This window comes from Dermacentor variabilis, chromosome 6 (assembly GCF_050947875.1).
Source record: "Dermacentor variabilis isolate Ectoservices chromosome 6, ASM5094787v1, whole genome shotgun sequence".
Lineage (NCBI taxonomy): Eukaryota > Metazoa > Arthropoda > Arachnida > Ixodida > Ixodidae > Dermacentor > Dermacentor variabilis.
Window position 1 is genome coordinate 12,157,211 of NC_134573.1, and position 26,080 is coordinate 12,183,290.

At 46.3% G+C, this 26,080-nt stretch overlaps 3 protein-coding genes, 1 long non-coding RNA gene and 1 pseudogene across 4 annotated transcripts; 4 read left to right on the forward strand and 1 right to left on the reverse strand.

The window, feature by feature from the left end:
- The first annotated feature begins 289 nt into the window (after positions 1-289).
- LOC142584551 (uncharacterized) lies at positions 290-6,394 on the forward strand (annotated as a pseudogene).
- A 545-nt stretch (positions 6,395-6,939) lies between these two features.
- On the forward strand, positions 6,940-9,909 carry LOC142584552 (uncharacterized). Its single transcript, XM_075694655.1, has 17 exons — positions 6,940-7,330; positions 7,493-7,564; positions 7,620-7,725; positions 7,783-7,814; positions 8,021-8,056; positions 8,137-8,178; positions 8,255-8,275; positions 8,393-8,431; positions 8,658-8,699; positions 8,871-8,912; positions 9,014-9,046; positions 9,134-9,172; positions 9,269-9,301; positions 9,408-9,446; positions 9,527-9,559; positions 9,656-9,700; positions 9,857-9,909. Exons 1-17 carry the CDS (start codon positions 7,135-7,137, stop codon positions 9,907-9,909), a joined length of 903 nt encoding a protein of 300 aa, XP_075550770.1. The 5' UTR covers positions 6,940-7,134.
- A 37-nt stretch (positions 9,910-9,946) lies between these two features.
- Positions 9,947-12,303, forward strand: LOC142584553 (uncharacterized). Its single transcript, XM_075694657.1, has 6 exons — positions 9,947-10,017; positions 10,132-10,169; positions 11,173-11,217; positions 11,408-11,455; positions 11,856-12,049; positions 12,109-12,303. The coding sequence occupies exons 1-6, from the start codon at positions 9,947-9,949 to the stop codon at positions 12,301-12,303; spliced, it is 591 nt and encodes a 196-aa protein (XP_075550772.1).
- Positions 12,304-12,743: 440 nt separating this feature from the next.
- LOC142584087 (uncharacterized) lies at positions 12,744-13,778 on the forward strand. Its single transcript, XR_012828691.1, has 4 exons — positions 12,744-12,828; positions 13,327-13,421; positions 13,488-13,553; positions 13,622-13,778. It is a non-coding gene; the product is annotated as an uncharacterized LOC142584087 (long non-coding RNA).
- A 6,717-nt stretch (positions 13,779-20,495) lies between these two features.
- On the reverse strand, positions 20,496-25,595 carry LOC142584554 (uncharacterized). The gene is made up of 3 exons (XM_075694658.1): positions 25,549-25,595; positions 23,550-23,694; positions 20,496-23,294 (listed from the first exon to the last, which is right to left on the reverse strand). Exons 1-3 carry the CDS (start codon positions 25,593-25,595, stop codon positions 21,369-21,371), a joined length of 2,118 nt encoding a protein of 705 aa, XP_075550773.1. The 3' UTR covers positions 20,496-21,368.
- Between the last annotated feature and the right edge of the window lie 485 nt (positions 25,596-26,080).

Here is a 26,080-nt window from a genome sequence, read left to right on the forward strand (position 1 = left end):
TAATAGCACGTCACGCCGACGGCGGCGCCAGCTTTTCCAGTGATGGAGCTCGAGGCCAATACGCTCGGAACTCTGGCTGCCGGTGCGGTATAAAGTAGGTGAAGCTGCGGACCAAATCAGTCGTGGCGGATCGTAGCTTTCTCGCGCCTTACTGCGATGTACCTTGTAAATAACATCACAGGTGTTTCTGTGGGAGCAGTAGGGACCGTAGTAGAACCCGGGCCGCATATATTGCAAATCTGGAAGGCAGAGCGCTTAGCAACCGCGGTTGGCTGAAGGGCCGCCGGTGATGGTGGCTGACCCATCACCAGCGCCGCAGGCACGGGAAAGTCTGTCCGACGTACCTTCAGACGCAAAGTTCTGACTGGTGTTGCAGAAGTCGCGGGGCGCGGTAGTGCTGAACTTAGCGGCACAAGTTGGCAGCTGGACGTAAATATAGTTATTCAGTAGTGTTTTTTACTAATTGTAACAACGTGGCATTATTTCGCATTATTGGCGGCGCCTCCAGGACACCAAAGCTAGAACCCGGACTGGTCCGCCGCGTGCTAGGGCTCGCTGATCGCCTGCGTGTGCCAGGCGTGTTTAAGATCTATCGCGGGCAGCCAATTTTTTATGCGAACATCCACTGGCACGCTTCGGCCTCCGCGGCCCCAACCCACGAGCCGCCCTGCTTCCAGCTTTGATCCCCCCGTTAACCCTTGGGTGACCTGGAGATCCTGCGCTGCCTGCTTTATTATAACCTGAGGTGCGGTCCTGAGGCCTCCGTTTCCCGGTTACATGTGCCCTCCTGGAACAGTGCTTGTAAAAAATCCAATCTAGTGCCGCGACGAAAAAAGCGACCCGCGACTTATACAACGTTAACACCATGTAAGAACCCTGCCCCTTCAGACACAGCGATCACCAAATGGGGCGTCCGTGCCCACTACCTCACCGCGCGGGCACCCAGCGGCAGAGTGTACAAACAAATTCGACCGCACTCCCCAATGCTGGAATGTCTATGCATAGCCTCCTTTACATGAAAAAATAGAGGAGGCTATGGTCAGGAGACAAACGCATACAACACGCGCTAAGAAACCTCCTCCGTAGTGCCTAGGCAGAGTCACATATTCAAGGAGCAAAGGCCCCCAGATTTTCTGTCTCGCGCCCGCTCTTACTCGTACCTGCGGACAAACGAATGGCGATCCCTCAAATGAACGCTCGTGAATCTTATAACGGTTCGGAAGGAAACACGTTACGTTAATTTGAGGGATCGCCAGCCCTTTGTGCGCAGGCGCGAGTAAGAGCACATCTGAGGGCTTTTGCTCCTTGAATATGTGACTGCCTAGGCACTACGGAAGATGTTTCATAACGCCTGTTGTATGCGGTTGTCCCCAGACATGCCGGCATTGAGGAATGCGGTCGAGTTCGTTCTCAACCGCCGGCTGCCCGCGCGGTGAGGCAGTGAGCGCGGACGCCCCTTGGTGATCGCGGTCTGAAGGTGAAATGTTCCGGCTGGTGTTGTATAAATCGCAGGCCGCTTTTTTCGTCGCGACGATAGATTGCATTTTTTTACAAGCACTGCTCCAGGAGGGCACACGTAACCGGCAAACGGAGGCCTCAGGAGCGCACCTGAGGTTATAATAAAGCAGGGAGCGCAGGATCTCCAGGGTACCCAAGGGGTAGCGGGGAATCCTGGGCCTCTACTTGCAACAAGATGGCAGAAATACTGAAACAATCAAACGTTTAAAGAGCGCACTAGCAGCCACCACGCAGCTAATACGCATAGTAACAAATAAAGCTCACGGCCTGTGTGAATCAGATACTCTGCAAGTGGTGCAAGCTTTTACCATGAGTATTGTATTCTGCCCCCTATCTCAACCTCAATGCAACCTAAACCCAAACAATAAATTCTGTAATCAGGCAAGCTACCAAGGCAGCGCTCCGTCTGCCCAAAAACACCAGTAACGAACGCCTGGCGGAGTTCGGTATGCATAACACCATACAAGAACTAACCGAATCACGCCTTCAGGCACAATATCTCTGATTAGCCAGCACCCCTACCGGAAGATATATACTTTCTAAATTTCAAATTAACATTCCTGCTAATCATAACTCCCTAAAAGCCTTTCCCATGGCAATTCGTCAAACGCTACGGATTCGACCGGTCCCCCGTAACATGCGCCCCGAGCAAAACCGCAAGCGACGAAAAGCCAGAGCAGCAGCCCTTCATAAACGGTACGGCGATGAACAGAATGCAATATGGGTAGATGCTGCATGTGATAAGCACGGAGCCACAGCGGTTGCTTACACACCGAACGCCCCTCTCTTAATACAGGAACTACACCCGGGAACAGACCGAGAGGAAGCGGAAGAGATCGCTACATCGCGAGCGCTTGGCCGCTCCAGTGTTACCTACATCCTAAATTATTCTAAAACTTTACTGTTAAATTATGCTAGGGGCAGAATTCACTCTGCCACCTTCCACATACTGACCCAGAACCCTCCCTTTTACCGTAGCGCTGAGCTCATCTGGGTGCCCGCGCACTCGGGAAACCCCGTCAATGAGGCCGCTGATTCTTTAGCACGAGGGTCGAGAAACCGGGCACAGGCGGACCTCATGGGGGGTTTTTCGAAGGAGCGTGCGTGTACCTTCGCTGACTTCATCGCGAATGCTCTTGCCGAGAGGCAAATATACCCCCCCCCCCTTTTCCAGCACTACCAGGGAGCAACATTTATGGCGCCGCCTGCAAACGCGCACGCTACCTACTCCATCCCTCCCCACGAAACACAAAACGTCTTGACAACTTCTCGGAACGGCTACAAATGGCTATAGACGTCTTGGTCTACACGAAGACGTTAAACAGACGTTATTCGAAACATTATGTAGCGACAAGTAGAGTGAATCAAACAGACTATTGTGTCTCAGCTGTGGTATCAGCCCACGCCTGACGTCAACGAAGTATATTTTGGTGAACATCTTCAGAGCGTCTAACTCAAGAACTTTTTTAGATGTTTGTTCAGACAAAGCGCGATATGCTTAGGTGTGCGCGTGAAAAAGATTTATAATGCATGTGCCCGACGCGCAGCGTTTCATTCCGTGACACTTAACAAGCCAATCAGTTAGTTAACGTCGCGTCATAGCCTTTCGATGCTTAAATTTCCCCCTTTGGGTGAACAACCACAAAAAGCCTGCAGGGTTCTTTGATGTCATTTCGATCTTATCCCTCGATCGCAACACCTACGTGTTTTCCGAGCGGCCACCAACGTTCACTCCACCAGGCGCGTAGCACGATCGAAGATAATAAGCTGCGATCGAACGGCAGTGTAGAGAAAAAAAAAACGGCCGGGCGCACATGTGTGCGCCTGTTCAGCGTCCCTATCAGCTAGAGCACAGGCCTGCCTTTCCCTTAGCGTGAACAAGCGATGAAGAATCCACAATTGCGATATCGGCTATCGTCAACGGCAGATCTGCCGCGCGCGTTCGCAAACGTGCACTCCGTTTGAGAACGGCGAAATGCTATCTGCTCTTGTACAGCACCAGGGGGCGCCAATAGGTGTTCTGTGGGGGCGCACTGAAGTTGCCGCCCGATTCAAAGGTAGATAGCCGCATAACATCAACATCACCAATCGCGTAGAACGGACGGTACGGCAGCGAGATTAAAGCCTTTCGCTACTTTTAGAGGAAATTAGGCACTTTTGGGCTTTAGGTAATTGTCGTTGAGCCGCGCTCCCTCTATGACTTCATGTGGATAGCAGTGGATAGTGCCAATCTTTTCCTTCCTCAGGACTACGTCTCTCAGTAAAGTTTTGATTTCGGCGCGTGCTCATTCTTTAGCTTTTGCTCACCGGTGCTCATGGTTCCCCTGCCAAGTTCTATCGGGTTTATATTTTAGCTTGTGCACCGCTCACAGTTCTTTTGCTCACGTTCAAGCCTTGACCAGCGCCAGCAGAAGCGGTGCAGTTCTTACGGTACGTATACGTTTACTTTCTTCAACTTGCACGCAACTTTTGTTTTGGCGCGCCCGTACGTGCTGGTGTGAAGTTTAGACTCGTTTATGCATTTGCATTTCACATAATTTCGTTGAATTATTCCAGAAATTCTAGCTACGGCAATGGAAAGAAAGAAAAAGCCATTTGAGGCTTTATCTCGACAGCAAAAATATCGTCGACTTAGTGCTGTAGTCGAGCCCTTGGTTTGCGATCTTCACGTGCCAGGAAGTGTCGAACGAGAGTCACGTTCAACTGACGATACGGACAAAGTGCATACAGTGGATTCATCTTCTTTTCCATCTGTTAGTGTCGCGTCAAACGATGGTTTTTCGGAGCACAGTTCCGGCTCTACAAGTGAAGTGTCGCGAGACTCGCATGAGAGGACTGTGTCAGGACCTATTGGTGCGCGAGACAAAGAAGCGAGTGCTGTGTGTTTTCGTGACGAACAGGACAGTTCAAGCTCTACTACATCGCTGCCAAGTGATACGTGTGAGCGAATTGAGTGCGCGGCAGCGTTTCGTCCGTCCGAACAGAGTGGTTCGACAGAGATGGCTCGCCACTTGAGAAATTGGGCGTGCGAGCAAAATGTTACGCATACGGCGGTGTCCGCACTACTCAGAGTATTGAAAACACACTCCTGTCTTTCGGACTTGCCATCTGACGCACGGACGCTGCTTCGAACTCCGCGAGTGGCTTTGATTGAGGACTGTGCTAATGGATCGTACTGTCATTTTGGCATTGCAGACAGCATTAATTCAATGTTAGCGAACAGTACGAATTTATCGCTAGTGTCGCAAAGCATTGCACTGTTTTTTTTATATTGATGGGCTTCCACTCAGCAAAAGCTCACTAAGCCAGTTTTGGCCAATTCTAGCCAGCACATCTGACATTCCAGGAAGTGGTGTGTTTTTGGTTGGATGCTATCATGGAAATCAGAAACCATCTTCTCTGACTGACTTCCTTGGCCCTCTAGTCAAAGATTTGCTTCATCTTCTTGATAATGGACTGCAGGTTCACGGCAAGCCAGTTACCATTAGTGTGAAAGGTTTAATTTGTGATGCACCTGCACGTGCATTTATTTTAGGCACAAAGTTACATTCTGGCTACTATGGCTGTGGAAAGTGCAAAAAAAAGGTGAATATGCAGAAGGAAGAGTTGTTTTTCCAGAAACGCAGGCGCCATTGCGAACAGATGCCGACTTTGATCAAAGAGTGCAGGAAGAACACCATGTTTCTGAAACGCCACTTTCAGCACCACCAATTGGCCTTGTTTCACAGTTTCCCTTAGACTACATGCACCTAGTATGTATCGGGGTCACTAAAAAGTTGATACTTCTTTGGTTGAGAGGCCCATTGCCACATCGTTTGCCTTCAACATCTATTGAAAGGATTTCAAAATGGCTGTTGGCGCTTTCACGGACACATTGTGAGGAGTTTGCCAGGAGGCCACGATCTCTCAGAGAGTTTGATCGTTGGAAAGCAACTGAGCTTCGCTGCTTCCTTTTGTATTTAGGTCCTTGTGTTCTGAGAGGTATTTTGTCGAAAAATCTGTACAGTCACTTTCTCATTCTTCACACAGCAATCACCATACTTTCGAGCCCTTCTCTCTGTCGCGAGTACTGCAGCTATGCAAAGGAGCTCCTTATTTGTTTTGTTTCATCATTCCAGTCCATTTATGGAAAGCACAGTCTTTCTTATAATGTTCATTCATTGGTTCATCTGGCTGATGATGTCTTGAGATACGGGCCTCTTGACAGCTTCAGTGCATTTCCAGCAGAAAATTTCATGCATCACCTCAAGAAGTTGGTAAGGCATTCAAAGAAACCACTAGAGCAGCTGGTTAACCGAATAGCAGAACGACTGTCCTCAGGTACGTTGTTTGTCATCAAACAACCTTCTTTGCAAGGAATAGAATGTTCGCAGATTCACAGCAGTGGTCCACTTGCAGAGCGTTGCATTGGACCTCAGTACCACATAGCAAGCTTTCCACAATTTACCTTAAGGACTTCTGAAGGCAACAATGTCTGTACCATGGCAGATTCCACTGTTGTCATGATATCAAACTTTGCACATGATATTCAGGGAAATAAAGTGCTAATTGGGAAAGCCCTTGAATGTTCTGGTGACCTTTACACTACACCTTGTCCATCATCTCATCTTGGAATAGTCATCGTGAAAAAGGTTGACAGTCCTCTTTCGTCAAGGATGCTCTGTGATGTTATGTCCAAGTGTGTGCTGCTGCCTCTTGCAGGTTCCCCCTCCGAATATGCACTGTTGCCCCTAATCCACTCAACTGTATTGCCCCCCCCCCTGCACATATAAAATCTGAAACTGTGGAATAGTTCATGCTTGTTAATTGCAGATATCTTTATTTCACTATAGACCTCATGAAGCTGAATAGCTTTGCTGAGCCACCTTACAACTAAGCCATCTGGCTTCTAGGTCGCACTTGGGACATTAATTTCGAACTGGCAGATTTGGCTCTGTTAACAGCTGCAGCCAACTGTCCAACTGCCACTCTCAGTAGCTAAATTGCACATGACATCTCCTCATAGTGGCAATGGCAGTACTTATCAGCATACAGAAACTTAAGCATAGCTACAACAACACTTGTTACACTGCACCTGACAAATTAATGGCCTGCACATTACCACTCGTAAAATCACCATGTCTGACAGCCTAAGTGGATGTCCCAAATGGCCAGCATGCCAGATGGCTTGGCCACTGGGTGACTCAGCAAAGTGACATGCCATTGGTCTGCAAACATTTGTTCCCATTATATATATTGAAAAGTAGAATGATAAACTACTCATACAAGGATAGTGTGTATAAAATACTGTGTATTTGGGCCTTATGTGATGTGGTAAACTTGAATGTTTGCATGTAAACCTGTAAATAATGCACACCATGCAATAATACTGACAATCACTGAACACAAGATTATGCCTCTACTACATAATTGTTCCTCAAATAAATCTTGTGTAAAGTTTAATGCTTAAACACAGCACATCTCAATATTTTTACCTTTTTGGGGATTGCTTTTTTTATGCCTTTGTTTTTTACATCTGTGGTGTCCTGGACCAAAGCTGTGCCTATTGGGTTGACCTGTACACCTGTCAGAATTTTTCTGCTCTCTTTTTGTTTTCCATGCTCACAATAATAGGTTATGTATGCTGTCTTGAGATTTGTTGATGACAACAGTGTTGCTGTTGTCCCAAACAACTGGTTGTTGAAGAATAAAAAGATGTGTTTGTGGCCGACTATGCTGGGCACCCATGAATTGACAAAAGTTGTGAAACGACGTGCCCATCTCAATCCTTCTACAACGCCTAACTTCAAGGTGAAGGTGATCAAAACTACAGGTATGAAACAGTTTTTTGCAAATTGGTTTTATCATTTTGAGATTGCTGTTACTCTTAAAGCCATTTGCAGCCTGTAAGGGAGTTGGGGGAAGCATACAGAAAAAAAGCTGTTCAGCATGAATAACACAGATAAGTAAATATACTATGCGATTTCTTTTTCAGCAACATACGATGAAGCTCGGCAAAAGTTGCCACAAGCAGAAAATTCGGACAATGTCGACACAACAGATCAAGGTAAGGGCTTCTCCTAATTCCATTTTCAGTATCCTTATACAATTCACATTTACAGAAAAAGGACGTGGTAAGCGGCGCAAATACACACGCATTTTGAGCTGGTCGGATGATTCGGAAGAGGAAGACAATTTCAATCTTCCAGAACCAACCTTCTCTCAAAGGTAGTAGCTGTTTTCAGGAACTCTTTCAAAATATGCTAATCCGTGCACATGTTGCAGCACTTCAAGCGCCAGTAATGATGGCAGAACAAGTAAGTGATGGCTACTTTTTGTCAGCAGTAGAACCAGCTTGCATTGCAAGTGATAAAATGTGAGCTAAACCTTGGGGAGAGATAAACAAATGTAAGCTTTAATCTGGTATTCATACTTACTGAGGCACTACACCATAAGCAGCAAGCTGAATTCCTGCTATTCCTTGAATATGTATCACTGAATTAAATTTTGCACTGGATTGCAGCTTCCAGACAAAGGCTTACTGAAACAGCTCCTGAAAGTAAGACTTTTGTCTTTACGTAATCACTATAGCACCGCTGAATTTTGGTCCTGGGTACTTACTAAATTTCTGTTTTGCAGAAACCCAGCAGACAGACTTATCTGTGCAGACAGCTCATCTATGTAAGATTTTCTCTTCTAGTAAGCAGCTATGTGCCATTGCTGCATGTGCTCATTTAATTTTTTGTCCCTTTTCTAGCCTCGGTGGAAGAACAAAGAGGTTTGTAGTGGATATGCGTTGTTGCGTTTTATGTATGTATGAACAGTGCTGAAACTAATGTGGCTAAGCAAGGCTGCTGTATCAAACATTTAGTGAAAATATACTTGTCCTTTACAGAGAGTGAAAATGACAGCCTAAACGAATCACAAGCCCCAGGTAAATTTTGTTGCAAGTTGTCTTCTTACACACAGCCAACAGTGCAGTAACATAATTTGATTTCATATTACCTTTGTTGCTTACTCATTGCACTTGGTTTAGTAAATATGTAGTGCATGTCATGAAATACTGATTTGGTCATGCATGAATATACTAGGACCATTTGACGAGTAGAGCTTGTTTAGAGTTGTCGTACTGAGTCATTTGTGCTTTCTTTTTGTGACAGGCAGCCAGCAAGCTCAATGTGCTGTGCAGTCATTTCAGTCAGGTAAGTTTCATTCATAACAGTAGAAAACCAGGTGATGTCATATTTTAATATATTTTCTGCTTTTTTGCCCTGGGAGTTGCCAGCTCCTGATTACTACATGCATGCATAGTTATAGAGCAAGTGCCTAGAAGAGCTGCATATTCTTGTGTGAAATTGCTCGTTTCCTTTTAGCACACCAGCCTAGGGCACCATTTCTGCAGCCACGTCGTGAAAGTAAGTTTCCTTGCTGGCACCCTCGGCAGTCGGCTTGCTAAGTAATGTTTTGGCATATATGCATATCATTTTCCTAATTTTTTCCACTTTATTTGCTCAAGGCCCATTACAGTGGTCCATCTCCAGTGCCCAAGGTGCGTTTTGCTATTGACTGTGTTCCATAACTCAACAAGTGTGATCAAGGAGAGACCTGTTCTTAGATATTGCACTTATTTTTATAGGAGGCTGGCGGAGAGCACCAGCTGCAGAGTCTCGTTCAGGTGAAATTCGTCTGTCACTGCAGTTTTACTGCTTTTTGCTTGTGACTGCTTTTTTTTTAAGACACTACCATACTTGGAAATTTTAACTTTCTGCAGACTCACCGCTTTGTATGGCACCAAGCTCCCAAGGTTTGTTGTGGAATTGAGTTTTGCTCTCCATACATGCATGATTACCGCTGCATAGAGCTAGTAGTTAAGCAGATAATGTTTTGAGGATTCTGTGGGTTTTTCACAGGAAGCCTTCCAGGAATACCATTCCCAGAGTTGCATTTAGGTAAATTTAATTTGAAAATTGAAGCCTATGTGTGTAGCAGTTGAATGATGCACAATTGCACACTACTCTTTTTTCTGCAGACTCTCCACGATGGATCGCACAACATTCACAAGGTGAATTGTGGGGGGTACACTTTTCGAGCTCATATATACATACATTACGGCCAGTTATTAAAAAAAACAAAACAATTTTGCTTTGCTTTCTTGCAGAAAGTTGTCTAGGAGTACAAGTACCAGCCGCACAGACATATCCTGGTAAGTTTTCTGGGATTTTCAGCTTGTAGCATTTCATTCATAACATTTCATTCTTTATTTTTCTTAATCTTGCAATATTCATGGATTCCTTGCTGCTTTATATATGCGCACTAACTGATGCCATTGTATTTTTTGGAATTGTGCTTGCTTGTACAGGAACTGGACAGGCAGAATTCGCCACGCAGTCTTGTCACCTAGGTAATATTTAACATCACCTGTCTATTAATATTTAGAATGCTACTATGAATGTGGAAAACGTTTCCTCTACATTTTTTTGCAGAACTGCCACGGTGGCCTGCTTCTAGTTCTCAAGGCAAGTTGTATTATTTGTCACATCTTGGTGCATGAACACATGATTGGTTATAATGCCAACAATTAAAATACAGCTGTATTGCTGAGTGGTCATCTGGTTTGCTTGTTTTTCTAGGCAGCCACTGTCCCGCGTTAGTGTCACAGTTGCATCACCAAGGTAAGGCTTGATTTGTCAAAACTAACCTCAACAGCTGCACAGAGTGCACAGCCTCATTTTGTACATTTTTCAAATGTACAAAATTACATTTTGCATGACATTTTACTCCCAAGGTGTTTGTATAATGCTGAGGATTGATGGTTGTTGCAGCTTTGGGCTGGTGTACTTGAAAAAATCCAGTTAGCTCAGCAATGTAGAATGAGTGTTGCTGGAATTATGCATTATTACTGCAGAAACTATATGGTCTGTAGATGCCAACTTTGAATTTCATGTCCAGGTATGTGTCTCCCTCACTTATGTGCTGCTGTAGACAACCACGCTTTCTTTTTGGAGGAGCTACTCTTCTTTGCTAGTGTTGTATTCCTTCCTACTGGTAGCAGCTTTTATTCTTGTCCTAAGAGAACCACTCAACAGAAATGTAACCTTTCTTTGTTCTACAAGGTTAGTGCATCTAGAATGGTGGAACAACATAAGTGCTAGCTTGAAGCTGCAAAGTATCCATGTGTGGGCAATGTGCCCACACTGTTTTTGGAGAAACAGAAGTGTTAGTGTGGGGTGTAATGCATGAGGAGAGTTGGAAATGCAGGGGTAATTTGTAGCATAGTAGGAAATTTGTTTTATCAATCATTTCACAAGTGTAGCTGTTTGGGCAAAGAGTGGGTAATGCACTGTTTGGTGTAAGTGCACAGTAAATAATGAAATGATGAAAAAGGTAGAGACTGGGACCAATAGTGCGGCATGTGTCCCTGTTCTTTTGCATCTTGTTCTTGTTTGATGTAACCACAACAAATCCTACATTGAATTGGGGAGTGTTGCATGGAGATTAGCTGGTGCTCAAGAGGTTTCAGAGGATGTTAGTTATACTCGGAGCTTTGCTGTAAATGCAATTGATTCTTCATGGCTGTTAGTCTCTAGACCTTTTTTGTACAAGTGCAGTTTCCAGACATTCACCGAGTGATTTTGCAGTTCAAGAAAGTGTGTAAAATGATGTTTTGTTTTACAGGTGAAGCACCCAGCCATTCTCAGAGTGGTTTCTCCGTTCAAGAAGGTGTGTATAATGAACTTGATTATTGCACCTACCTGCCTTTGTACGATTTTAATTAATGTTTAATCTCACACTGGACTGCAGAACAGTTAGAACATAGCCACAAAAGTTTGTAAGGTAGTGCAAGGTTGTCTGCTGTATAAATTTTACAAAAGACATCTTAAATCCTTGTACGTTTGTTTCCAATCTGCAGAACAAACTGACCAAAGTCTGCTGGCTTCAATCAGGAAGGAGATCTCATGTAAGCACATTTTGGTAAACTTTATTTTGCATACAGTTTGCTCATCAATAAAGGTATTACACAGGTATTGCACTTAAGGAATTTAGTTATAACAATTGATTTGGCAAACGAGAAATTTAATATTTCCCACCTTTTTACATGCTAATAAATGCATCACTGCTCACGTGCATGTGTTCAATACACTGTTTGAGTTTTCCGTTTTCCAATTAGGTAATTTATCTTCATTTATTAAGATGTTGCCAGAATCTGTTTAATCCCATCCATAAAAAAGCCTTTGTGGTAGTGGAATGCAGTTTCTTATATTGGACTGAGAAATGTGCTTACATGAATGCATTTGCAAACCATTAGGTAGTATTTTTGTCTGCACATTTCATCTTCACATTTCATCTTCACATTTCAGCCGCTACTCGCAGCATCTTGAAAGACATGGCTGTCTTAAAAACGCAAAATGAGGCCATTTTGAACCTCTTAGGTAATAACCGCGAGTGCGAGATGGATGAGCAGCCTGTACAGACATACCCGCTAAGGACGGTTGATGAAATTGACCATCTGGAAGGTAATTTGAAAAGCTCCAGCAGCACCCGCAGGCAACTGGTAAATAATATTCAACAACTTGGTTTTATAAGTATAATTATTTTGCTGTTCTTCAACAGTGCAAAGTCCTAGGTCACATTGGCGGCAACACATTGCGCTCAACAACTTCAAACATCTTGAAATATTTACTTCACGATTCCGTCGCTGTCATGTACAGTCTCCATGGGCAAAAAGGAAAAAGAGCCTTGGCTGAGACGGAGTTGTGCCGCATAATTCTGGGTAAGCGGTGTGCAAGTGTCTGCAAGTTACTGTAATAAGTCGCATGCTAGATTTACAGCATTGGCTTGCTTTAAGTGCACATCGAGTCATAATGTGTAATTTTGCAATCTGTAAGCTGTAACAAAACATTAAAAAATTGTTTTGCCGTATGCAAGCTCAGTTTAAACGCATTGAGAAGGTCACTTCTGGCAGTGGCCTACTGGCTATGGCATTCAACTGAACGCATTGTCAAATGCTTGAATACCAACCATATGTCTGCAGCCCTCCACCACAGTATTACAGTATTTTATTATGTGGCATTAGCTGTGGTATGTAAAAAAATCGGCAATTAGATAACTAGCTAAGTTTTCAGAACGTTAGCTCAGTCACTTAATATACAAAAGATGGTTATTTGGAGACCTGTGTGGTTTTGTTGAATTCCCATTGTATAACTTAGTGCTTTTTACAGAGTCTGTACGAAAAAATGCAGCAACAGCATCTGCTTCAGACGCAGAGATTCGTACAGGTATCATGGCATGGCTAAAGAATGCGCAAGCCCGTCTTGATGCAGCCATGAAGCGGTAATCTGATCCATTATTTAAAATAATTCACATGTCTTAACTCCTCAATTTAGGCTTGTCCATGTCAGATTATTTCTATATGTGTTGGCCCGAGGGCACTCATGCTGATTTTCACCTCAAGGACATTCTTGAAATATAGGCTGATATACAGACATGAAAAATAAACGAAATAATCTACCGTGCAGTTTCTAAATTTCTAAATATGCCTTCATATTCATTTCAGTTCTGAAGTTTATGCAATAATTACAATTTGTTTCATGACGCATCTTTTGTGTATCCAGAGCCGATATATGTTCAATAGTATTTGAAGATTTGTGCAGTTAAAAATTAATCTGCCTAACTCCACGGAAAATAAACATAGGCTGCAACTTTACAGACTGCTGAGCATTTCTTAAGTGTGAAGCAGGTCATGAATTGTAATTTTCTCATTCTTGTCACCCATATATCCTCATCAAGGTCTGTATCTTGCTATAAATTAGTTTTTTTACCTTGCTGTAGGGCACATGTTGAAACAGACCAATGAATAAACAGTTAAATGGTGGCAAAGCAGCCACATTTTTCAAGCAGTTTTGTGCTCACCAATCAAACCTAAGGTAAACATATAGAAGCATGCTAGGATTGACTGTTTTTTTGACTGTCTTCTTTTAATTTTGATGCAGCTGTTACGTTTACTCATTCACGACACCACAAGGCCTGCTGGTTGCCATTGTTTATGTCTAGTCGAGGTAAGCCGCATGGTTCTAAGCCAGATGTTGACTGTATTGTGGACTGACTACTTTTAATTTCTACGCAGCTCTTATGTTTACTCTCACGGAACCACGAGGCGTGCTGGCTGCAGTTGTTTTTGTCTAGTCGAGGTAAGCCGCATGGTTCCAAGCCAGAGCTCGACTGTATTGTGGACTGACTACTTTTAATTTCTACGCAGCTCTTCCGTTTACTCTCACGGAACCACGAGGCGTGCTGGCTGCGGTTGTTTTTGTCTAGTCATGGTAAGTCGCATGGTTCCAAGCTTCGCATCTTGTTGCATTCTTAAAAGCAGCCCTGAAACACTTCTTGAACATAGTGAGAAAACAATGCTGCTTTGTCGTTGACGCTGCTGTGGGCATATGAACCGAATATTACTGCACTACATGAAGCAGGGAATTTACAATCGCCTGTCAAACACAGCGAAAAATTGCTTCCTCTCGCTTTTGCAATGTTGCCACATTGAACGCAGCTGGCCCACCAATGCTATTGGCTGATTTCGTGATCACAGGAGTATTCTCGGTAATATATAATTCCTAATTTGAGTTAAATAAATGAAAAATGTCTGCAACCTCAAAAATAGAATAATAATTTCATCTTTGCACTGGGCATAGCTGCATCGGCTGCGTGTGGCCTATGAGATGGCAGCAACGTGCTGCATAGTGTAGTCCATCACAGGCCAGAACAGGGTGCCACTACCCACCGTGGTTGCTCAGTGGCTATGGTGTTGGGCTGCTGAGCACGAGGTCGCGGGATCGAATCCCGGCCACGGCGGCCGCATTTCGATGGGGGCGAAATGCGCAAACACCCGTGTGCTTAGATTTAGGCGCACGTTAAAGAACCCCAGGTGGTCAAAATTTCCAGAGTCCTCCACTACGGCGTGCCTCATAATCAGAAAGTGGTTTTGGCACATAAAACCCCAAATATTATTATTAACAGGGTGCCACGACACTCAACTGTTGACCTTTGCTGTGCTCTCTTGGCTTCTCCACTGTGTAGCTTCCAGTGCACTAGCAGACACGAAAATAGTAAGTCGGGTATTGGTGTGATTACTCTGCTTATAGTTGCAGTATTCGAAAAATGTTTACGGCATGTGATGACGTCTTCTCATGGTAAGGCCATTCTATGTTTAGTTAGAAAAGTGTTTCCGGGCCCCTTTGGAAAGAGTGGTTTTATGACATGTGGTACAATATCGCAATAGTAATTGTAAGAGACACTTGAAAGGAGCAATTTCTCGCCTTGATTGCCAGGCTTGAGTATGCCTGTTGCTTTAACTTATACAACCCACCATCACCACTGAAATGAAAGTAACTGTTCTAACAGATATGTTTGCAAACCATCACCACTGCTAATGACGTACTGCAAGTCTGTGTGTGGATTAAACCATTTGCCAGTGTAATTGCACTCTACCATTGCTTTTTCATGATATATCAGAAAAATAGTGCTGAACATCATCATGTAGCATAGGATTTTGAGAGAAGCAGTTGCTTAAAATTATAAAGTAAATGTGACCAAAGCAAAACAACGGCACATATATTTCTATTTGAAATACCGAATTGCACATCTTCATTGTAAATGATTTGTGGCTTCTTTCTTTTTCACTGCTGTATTGCAGAGCAAACCTTCATGTGAGGACTGCAGCAGGGCAAACATCTGTGGGCACACAGTGGTATCCAAGAGGGACGGGTCCATTGCTGTGGATTCTGCAGCTACATAATCACTTTATGTGGTCACCTTTTCTATAGTATTTTTAAATTATGTAAGGTCTGCATGTCCTTTATTTTATTAGTCAATAAAGCCGCTTTGTCATAAGATCAGGTGGTAATTTTTTGCTGCATGTTGTGCACATTTGCTTTGGATGAGTGATTGCACAAAAATCCCATTTATTACATATGTTACAAAATTTTATGCAGGTTATTATAAACAATGTAATGCTTCAATTTATTTTTCAGCTCTATATATTAACATGTCGTGTCATAATTTTGCTTTTTACCATACCAATGTAGGATAACCATTTACCAATGCTCCTGCAATTACACCTATAAGAGCCTGCGTATTGTTTCCAAATTATAAAATTCTGGGAACGTCTAATTAAATTCTAATTTTGTTCTTGTCAAGATGTTTATAAAAGCCTGCATATATAATGCTTCCGAAGCCACTACTACACAATCCTGGGAACGTCTAATGCAGTTCTTGAAGTTGTTCTAGTCGAGATGTTTATTAGCCAACTTTTAGCGTAACGTTAGGAGGGCTTACTGAAGTACCTGTAGACGTCCACGGCTAGAAAAGGTCTTGACCAGGACAGCTATTAGACTTTTGAATTAGCCGTTCAAGACATCTTTTAGACATCAAATAGCTGCTTCCGTGTTTCGTGGGTCCTATCCCACTACCGACCCATCCCACCTTCTTGCCCTCTGTGCAATGCGCCGAAAGCAAACCTCACCTATATACTCCTGGCCTGCCCGGTTTCTCCTCCCCCCGGCGGGCCGGTACCACTCCAAACCTGGGAGGACTGGGAGATCTCACTACGTTCCACGGACCCGGCAAGGCAGAAGATCGCCGCCAGCCGTGCTTCCAGCGTCATGGACATGTTAAACATGAACGTTTGAGTGCAGTGGGGTCGTGCGGGGGACCCAGGGGGCTTAGGAGGTCCCAAATGCCCCTGCAAAATGAAGTTTTTTCCTCCTGCTCGGTGTTGACCACGGCTGGAAGTGCGATACGTGTTCGAAGAAATGACGGATAATGAGTTGCACCGCCTTTGCCGGCTTTCTAAGTAGACCTTTTGCAGGCTAGCTATCACATGGAGGAGACTCAAGTGCAAGCGTACCTGAGTGTCCTCAGGTACGAGTGCGCGAGATAGCGCGTTCATAAAGCCGAGCTCATGATACCGTCAGTCTCCACGCTTGCCTTGGCTGAAGGTGGGAGCTGACCTTTGCCATTTGCACGGGAGATCGTACCTCTTGGTCGTAGACTATTTTCCGCACTACCTAAAGTTTGCCGTTTTATCTTCCACGACCTCGGCGGCGGTTATTGCGCAAATCAAGCGTATATTTTCTAGGCACGGGATTCGTCGTAACAGACAACGGTCCTCAATTCGCTTCTGCAGAATTTGCATTGTTTGCGACAAGTTATGGCTTCCAGCACGTCACGTCCAGCCCCAGGTACCCGCAGTCAAATGGAGTGGTCGAACGTACAATGAAGACGGTAAAACGGAATTTGGAAAAATTGGTTGACCCTTACCTGGCCCTTTTAGGTTATAGGGACTCCCCAGGCCCGTTGGGTACAAGCCCAGGCCACCTATCCACGGGCCGACGGTTGCACTCTACGCTTCCCGTACACCCGAAAAAGCTAGTAGCGTCAATCACGGCTGGTCTCGGGAGCCTCCGATACAAAGACAAGACAGTGCGGAATAAGCAAAAACTCGAATCGTCGCCATGCGGTAACGCAGCTACCGCTACTCGCCCCAGGAAACCGGGTATGGATAAAAGACAGCAAACTCCAGTAAAAGTGTTGAGTAGAGCCATGCGGCCTCGGTCTTATCGGGTGCGGACAGACGACGGGGTTCAACGTGAGAGAAACAGACGCGCGTTGGTCCGGTACAGCGAGCGAACCGGCGCGCATGACCCGTCCTATGACTTTCCTCCGACTCCGGACGCTGCAGGCCAATCCGAGGAAAACAAGGCGTCGGCAGAGCGTTCTGCGCTTAATTCAACGCCGGCTGCTGCCTCATATGAGGACGGGAGACCCGGTGGTTATATGACACGCTACGGTCGAGAAATAGGGCCGCCACAGCGATATGGCTGCACTTGAGAGCTGCATACTGTAACTGGGTGCTGTTGCGATTCGCGATGCCCCCCCCCCCATACTGATCCTATTTCTCTATTTTATACTGTTTGGTTGTCTTGTGGCTCATTTGCTTTCTATGTGTTGTAAAAAAAAGAAAGAAAAGGGAAGATGTAGTGTTATCGGTTATCGCTGATCTGACCAAGCACTCGTGTGGGCAGGCTGTGACGTCATTGAGGAAAACTGATAAAAAGCGGCTGTCTAATGAACACGGGGCTTTTGGGGTTCGTGGCTACATCGGAGTGGCGTCAGTCTTTTGCTCGCATCACTATGGAAGCTAGAAGTTTCTTCTAGTGTCGTGAAGGCGCGAGCCAACGTGAAATACTCCTCGATATGGCTGCACTTTTTGCACTAGTTCAGAAATGTGTCGTGCCAGTGCAGCGCTAGTTCTTGAAGTGTGAGTGTAGCGCGACACTAGCGCTTTCGGTGCAGCGGTCAAATCGAGGACAAAAGTGCAGAAACGTACAGGCCTTCGTCTGCTGCGACTGGGCGGCTGTGTCTTTTCTTCTGTTGGTGTGTGCCGCGAGCGTAAACGTGTGCTAAATATTGTACTGCTACCTAGGTAGCACAAAAGAGATACGTAGCGTTTTCGTAGCGTTTATCCAAGACGATAAAAACGGGTTAAAGAAGACACGAATGAGAGAACTTGGGCGGGAAAACGTCGTATATCTCTGCTAATGTCCGGCTTAATTACTTTCTTGAGACGATCTAGAACAGGTCTGCAAGACGTATTCGAAAAGCTGGTCTAGAAATAGGATTGGGAAAGACACAAGTAATCCTTTTGCCAAAACTATTCGTAACCAATTTCTAAACGTTTTTAGGACGTTATCAAAAAGCTGGTCTAGAAGTGGTCTTGAAAGGTTTACGATCATCTGAAGCTAATTTTCGCGGGTGACGGGCGCGATCAGACATCGTTGTTCATAACACGCGTTCAGTTTCACCTCACGCGACTGGCCTATGCCGCGCAGACGTCGTCAGCCGCATCCGTTGGCACGGCCTAGGCCAATCGCGTGAGGTGAAACTGAACGGGCGTTTCGAACAACGATCTCCAATCGCGCCCCAGATGAGTAGAAGCGTCGGTGTTGACTGTCAGAGCCATGGCGCAGTGCCAAGCATTGTTCCCCGCATGGCTGGCGCATCCTCTACCAAGTCGCACGAAAATGAGCCTGTTAGGAATAATAAATCTTTAATACCGCCTTTAGTAAGCTACGATGCTTACAACCACAATGGGAATGAAATCCTACAAAGAACAAATGGCCACATCTTGGCAGGTGGCTAGACCAAGCCCTTCATGCCAAGAGTGCATGAAATGAGAACATTGTGACAAAGCAAAAACACTTTATTAAAATGTAATGCTTATGCAAGGTTCGAACAAACTGTGTGAGAAATGCAAATAGAAGTAAAAGTACATCAAGAATAACAAAAGTCGCAGAAAGGATTCGTAATGAACTCGAAAGTGAACATTCACTAGCACATAAACAAAATTCCAAGTACACTACAAAAATGAACAGAAAAACCTGGAGTGTACTAAAGTGTCTAGTTTATCATAGTAAAGTGCACGTGCTATTAGATGGACTAGAGTTATGCAGAAGTGACATCGGAGCGAATGGAAGAAGTAGACTGAAAAATGCAAGAGTATGAATCGGATGGTAACTGCCTCCAACCAATGTTACCAATCAGCTAGAAGCTTGGAAAGAGCACAAAAAGAAATACCACCGCATACCATCATAAAACAATCCTGTGATAGAAATAAAAAAATGGGAACAATGCAAAATAGGAAATATAAATAGGAAATAGGAAAAAAGCCCTTTACAAGAGGCAAAGTTGTACCTCTCTGGCAAAAACAAAGTTGCAACGAATAATTTGCAAACCAGCAAATACATTAATTAGCACACTGACATGTCACACTTTGCGCACATCTCCAGTCTCCTAAAGTAAAAAAAAAGCACTCTGAATGAGAAAAACGTTTAACACATGTAGCCCAGAGCAAATTCTTTGCCTGTTCACTCACACTTTCACATCCAAAAACATTTGCCACAAAGTCCAGGCACAGTTCCACTGATGTTTACGAATTCACCCCCACTTTCACGTCCAAAAATATTTGGCACACAGTCAAGGCAGAGCTTCATAGATAAACAGCTTGAGAGCACCCTACTGATTATTGTGCAGTCCCGCTGCTGGAAATAGAACTGCCGCACATGCTGGCAGTGGTTTCAATGTAGACACACTTGCTGCTCTGGACAGGTATGCTCAGATATCTGCACTGGTGCTCCATTTTGTCGAAGTAGACACATTCATGCACTACGCTGGTAATTGAAATGTTTTGAATGCACAAGTATTGGCTTCACCAGAAAGACTTGCCCACATACCACCACTGGCATATATATGCACTTGCTCTTCACTCAGTAGCATTGAAAACCGGTGTCACACGACCACTCTCGATCGCGATCAAGCCCGATCCGGATCGAAATTATCGATGGGACTGGCTCACTCTCGTAGCTTGCGCAGAGGAGCCAATCACGACCGAGAAATTCGATTTGTAACGGACCGGATAGCGGCTAAAAGAGCCCCGTGTGAAACCGGTATCAAATAATGCACAGACGTACGCTAGGAAAATGTGTTGCACAAGGTCAAAGAACTGCGACATGCCCTGTTGTGCGAAGCGTGCGAACAGAACACATGTATATATATATTTAAAAAGAACTGCGAGAGCGCTTCGCGAACTCCATGCGCACACATGGCACCCGCACGAACTCGGCAGGCCACCGTAAAGCGCGAAGGGCGCACAGCGTACATTCCGACACATGTCCCAAACTGCAAACAATCGTACTAGCTAAAGCATACAAGTTATTTTATACCAAGGGCATACTCGACCACGTATGCAGTATCCACAAGCGAGTTATGCAGCGTACATGATGTATCCGTTCGCCAAATAGTAAAATTGATAACAAGCACAAAGCTACAAGGGACTCAATACATTACTGTTGTGTCGGCAGCGGCAGGCAAGCGGGGGGCCCCGACCGGGCGAACGCGCGGCAAGCGCCGGCGCAGGAAGGAGACACGGAGCAAACTGCTCCCGATGAAAACCGGAACGAAGACTCGCCGTTTATTGCTAATAAAGGCTTCACACGCCAGATGACACCTCCAAGTTTGTCACATGACAGAAGGGGGGTGCGCCATCTAGCTAAACAACTACAAAACATACATGTACGATGACACCGAGATCTGACAGGGGGCGACACTACACTACATCATCCCCCCCCCCCTGGAAACAAAGTAAACATACAGTGAAACGCACACACAAGATGCGCACTTAAGTCCAAAGGAGATTTCAGTTCGTTCCCCCCACGTTCACACATGCGCACCAGTCGCACACAAAACACGCACTTAAGTCCACAACAAATTCAATCCGTCCCTGCCCAAGATCACATACACGAGCGCCAGTCTTGGGCACCATAACACAGGCAGTCACTCGAACAAAGTCTGACAAGGAACACGGCACAAAACTCGCTGCACCGCAACAAGAAGCACTTTTTTCCTGTGTTAATGAAACATGTGGACTGTCTCCTAAATGTCACATCGAGGCCCCTAGCCGTGGCATTTCGAAGACAGCAATACGCTCTACACTACAAAAACAAAATCATCGAGCCACGGAGGCCGTTTTCTGTCACGATGAGGACGCGTGCGTACCTCAGAAGAACTTTGGGGGTTGCGACGCGTATCGGTCGACTTTAAAGACCCAGTCGTCCAACTATTTCCCTCCCCCTGGTTGGACAATTGAATGTGGTTGTCGCTCAACGCTGGAGAGGGTTGCCCAGGAAGCTCCTCTCGAAGGCCCACCAAGTCCTGGGATGCTACCGATTCCCCCATGGAATCAGAAACGACTAACTCGGAAGTGATACAGTCAGACTGACTACTCAATTGAAGCTTATGACTCTGAGAAGACGCTGTCACTACAGACGAGTCATCGGAATGACTATCCAAGTTTGAATATGAGTACAAAAATCTTTGTCACTTGTACACAATGTACTACCTGCAGAATCCTTTATCACTAGGGTTAACTTAGACACATGCCACGTCTTCCCATCACTGAGTAGAAAAGTAGATGGTCCTACCTGGGCCTTGACTTTACGAGGTTTACTGTACTTAAAAAATCCTTTCCTCTTAAATCTTATTCTGACGGTGTCTCCCACCTTGATACGAGTTGCCTGAGCACCTCTACGTTTGTCTACGTACTGTTTAGTCTGCCACTGTTTCTGCAAGACCCTTTCTTGAACGTGAGGCACAAGACTGTCCTGTTCCCTCAGATCTACACAGAGCTGCATGGTTCCATCCTTCTTGCGCACCACCACGAGTGGAGACACCCACTCAAAAGCCTCGACGCGCTCGATGACGTCGCAGTCCTCGAGAAGTCGCAATTCATTTGTGACCTGGTCACGGAGAGCCAGGGGTAGTCTGCGCAACTTTGAAGATACTGGTTTCGCATCTTGCTGCCGATGAATTCGGTGCACACAGTTGTTGACGAGATTCAACTCGTCACTGAAGAGGTGATCAAAACCCGGAGGCACACCTGTGGGGCTCTGTACTGAAGGAAGCGATGGTAGACGACATGTCAGCGACGTACCGTCGATCTGTATGCCCAAGCGTTGGATAGCGTCTAAACCCAGCAGTGATGTTCCTGTACTCGTTACGTGGAACGTGACTGAGCACGACCTTTGGAAAAACTGGACAGTGGCTTGAAACAGGCCTTGAATGTTGATGCGTTGCTTGGAGAAATTTCTCAAGTCCACTGTTGGTTGTGACAGCCTGTGCTGTCGACCAAAGTTATTTCTAAAATCTTCGGCCGTCATGCATGACACAGACGCTCCCGTATCCACCGGCAGTCGCATGGAGACGCCGTTCACTACGACCGGAACTTCCAAATCTTTTTTAGTTTCAAAAGCGCTTACCGTCAAGACAGACGCGGACGGCTGCCTTGCGGAAGTTGAAGACAGCGTCTCTGCGGAAGAGACGTGTTGAACAGTACGGGTTTTCCGGCATACTGATGCAAAATGGCCCAACGTGTGGCAGGCGTTGCACCGCCGGTTCCTTGCTGGACAATTCTTGTACGTTGCAATATGTTTCGTGCTGCCACACCGGTCGCATGCACCACGGTTCCCGGAGGAGCCATGTGCGAAATGTCGGCCCTCTTGGCGGCTCCCCGAAAAAAGTCGGCCATCTTCATGGCCTCCCGGACTACGTCGGCCATCTTGGCGGCTCCTCGGAAGAAGTCGGCCATCTTGGCTCGTCGACGGAGCGCCAAGTTGAGCTGCCTCGATTCTCTGTATTTTCTCAGAGTCGAACGCGCGGTTCGCTCGATGCAGGGCTTCTAACGAGCGTCCAATTTCTTCTGCCTTGTCCAGGGACAGGGTTTCGCCATGAGCCAGCAACTTTTCGCGAACGCTGACGTTCGCTACCCCATGTATGATTTGGTCTCGGACGCGCTCGTCATAGCTTGTGCCGAAGTTGCACTGTACCGCCTTCTCCTTCAATGCGGTCACGAATTCCAGGAATCCTTCTCCCTCGAACTGCTTTCGGCTGGTGAATTCGTGCCGTTCCGCCAGGACATTTGTTGACGCGGCGAACAGCCGGTCAAGCCGCTGCAAGAGTCTCGGAAACTCTGACGCTGGCGGGACCGCATCACTTGACGTTGACGCTGCGCCGGTCGATTGCCTTGCTGCTTCGCTTGAAGCTGACGCTGCGCTGGTTAACTGCCTTGCTGCTTCCTGCTCCTCGTCTGCAAAGTACTTCCGTTGTCCCTCACGCCCGAGAGCGCTGACGAGCGCGGACGCTCGTCGCGCGTCCGTCCAGTCGCCACCGCCGGCCGCTTCGAGGTGGGCCTGAAAAATTTTTTTCCAGCGATACCATGGAATTAACGGTGGGCCGGGCACTTCAAGAAAAACAGGAAGGTTCGCCGTAAAAGCCATGCCAGGTAGCGTGCAGGAGACCGTGCAGGAGGCAAGCCGGAGCTCGCCGCAGGAATGGGCAAGGAAGAACAAAGGGGGCGAGAAGGCCTAGGCTCGGAAGCCTCGCGACGCCAAGTGCGTCGGCGGCGTTTGCAGACCGTGCCGACACGTAAAGGACGCTTCACTTACGAAGCTCGCTGGTTTCCCGGGGCTTCGGTCGGAACCGCTGCGGGAATCCCATCCTCGTCGCCAAAAGATGTTGTGTCGGCAGCGGCAGGCAAGCGGGGGGCCCCGACCGGGCGAACGCGCGGCAAGCGCCGGCGTTCGCCCGGCGCTTGCCGGGCGAACGTTTCATTACAGCGTCAGTGAAAAGGCGCCTCACATAACATGACAATGAACTTGAAGAGCTGATTAGTGCCCTCCACTCCGCGCCCTCCAATTTAAAACACTACTGATTTCCAAATTAAACTACACAAACAGATCGCACAACCCAAACTAATCACAGAACGTCGTTTTCTTGACAGCAAAGATCTGCAACACTTAGATGACAAATGGCAGTGGCAGCACATTCAGAACAGTCGCAAACAGACCATAGTGTCATGCGAGTGCGATAACGCAACTATGCCCGGCTTCACGAATAACGTGGCCGCCTTGGTCACATAGAAAACACTACTGATTTCCAAATTAAAACCACACAAACATATCGCACAACCCAAAATGATCACAGAATATCGTTTTCTTGACAGCAAAACACTGCAACACTTACATAGCAAAGGGCAGCGGCAGCACATTCAGAACAGCCGCAAACACATCACAGCGCAATGCGATTGCGGTGACGCGACGACGCCATGACGACGCGACTATGCCCGGCTCGCCCGGCATCACGAATCACGTGGCCACCTTGGTCACATGATTTGACGACGGTATCGCCACCTTGCGCGAGGTTGGATCGCGTTGATGGGTTGTTGAATATTGCAGAAGCCGCTAAAGAGGCTGATGCGCCGTGGCGTGGCGCCTTGAGTCGTTTTCAAAACGTATTCACCCCTCGTTTTTAAGCTGCCTGGCTTCCAACGTTATCAAAACGTATTCACCCCTCGTTTTTAAGCTATCTTGTTTGGAACGTCTTTGATGCGTCGATTTTGGTCAAAAATCCGTTTCAGACGTTGAATCCCTTAGTACGACGTTTTCAAGACTTTGTGTGCTACCTGGGTAGTCGTAAGTACACGGATTGTTCGAAATGGCATTTTTGTTGGCAACGGCTATGGAACTCGTTGACTCTGACAGTGGCGAGGAATTCGACGCAGCTCTTTCCGTTGCGTTGTGCAAAGGGCACGGGTCGACCGTCACCGAGTCAATGGGTACCTTAACGGGACACTAAAGGTTACCAGAAAGTCAAGTTAAAGTGATAAAGCAATGCTCTAGAACGTTTAAGGCGTCAATATAATCGCAAACAGAGCTTAAGTAACCGAGAAATTGAGGTAAATGCATGACACGATTTGAGACCCCCCAGCGACATTCCGGTACTAGCCCGATGACGAAAGCATTCCTCATGATAATTTATGTCACTAGTACTCAACTACTCGTATTAAAAAGATAATTTCATTAGATTATAAGACGGAAGAAAATGCTACTTGTCTACTTCGATTCTAAGAAAAAATACCATTTTGACGTTACCCTTGAATAGTATGGGTGATCGAAAGGTTTCGTTTTCGCTCGACTCTGCGCGCTCGACTTTGCGCCGCGCGCGATATGGAGATTCAATTGTTTCTTTATCGCGTCGTGCTGCGGTGGTCCTGCTGGCTCGCGAAACTTGTATTTGGAACAAGCAGCGAGAATGCCACGTCATGTGATGTCCTGGGATGCGCGAACGGGCCGCGGAACTTGGCCAAGGGCAGTTGCAGCGGCGAATCCAATGTTACTTATCACTGTGTGCCAACGACTGAACCTCTCCGTTCGAAGTGGTTAAGTGCCGTACCTCTGCCACAGCGCGCTGACAAAGAGCCGAGAAATCACGTAGTGTGCTCGCTGCACTTTCCTCCAGAGTATTACGAGTTCAACGCCGACTTACTGAAGTCGCGTGAAGTGCCTTTCAAAGCAGGCCGTCGTCGTAGTAGTACTCAACGACGCCGGCAGCGCGAGCCCTCAACAGCAGGTCACGTTCACCAGTGAGTCACGGTAATCGCTGAACTCGAGCCCAGCGTCACGAGCTGATGTGTCGTTGTCAGGGTCATCCATTGCAACGAGCGTCGAAGTTGGCGTCATAATATAAAGAACCAGCTTATCGTCGTGCGCTTTCCCTTCCGCCAGCCACCACAGTTCCGCTATCGCGCCACTGTCGACTCTGTCTTGGCTCTGTTTCTGACCGCGCGTTTGCGTTTTGTGCAGAAAAGCCGTAGCGCCGTCTGCGGGAGGCGTTTTACTCACCGACGGCACAACTTCACTATGAGGCCATGACGTCAATACTCCTCGATCGGAGGGCGGGTGATTTGAACTGCGCTAGAGGTACGCGGACGCTCCAGAACGCATTTTCTCTTAAAATAAGTATCTTCTTCGCAAGAAACAAGCGTTTAGAGGCTTCTGGGATTGTATTTCAACAGTCCACGTTGACTTAATATTCACCTTTAGTGTCCCTTTAAGCAGATGACAACTGAATACTTGGACTTTGCATTCAAAATGCTCTTTAGGCTATCGCGTGAGACTTTTGACAGTCTGTGCTCGTG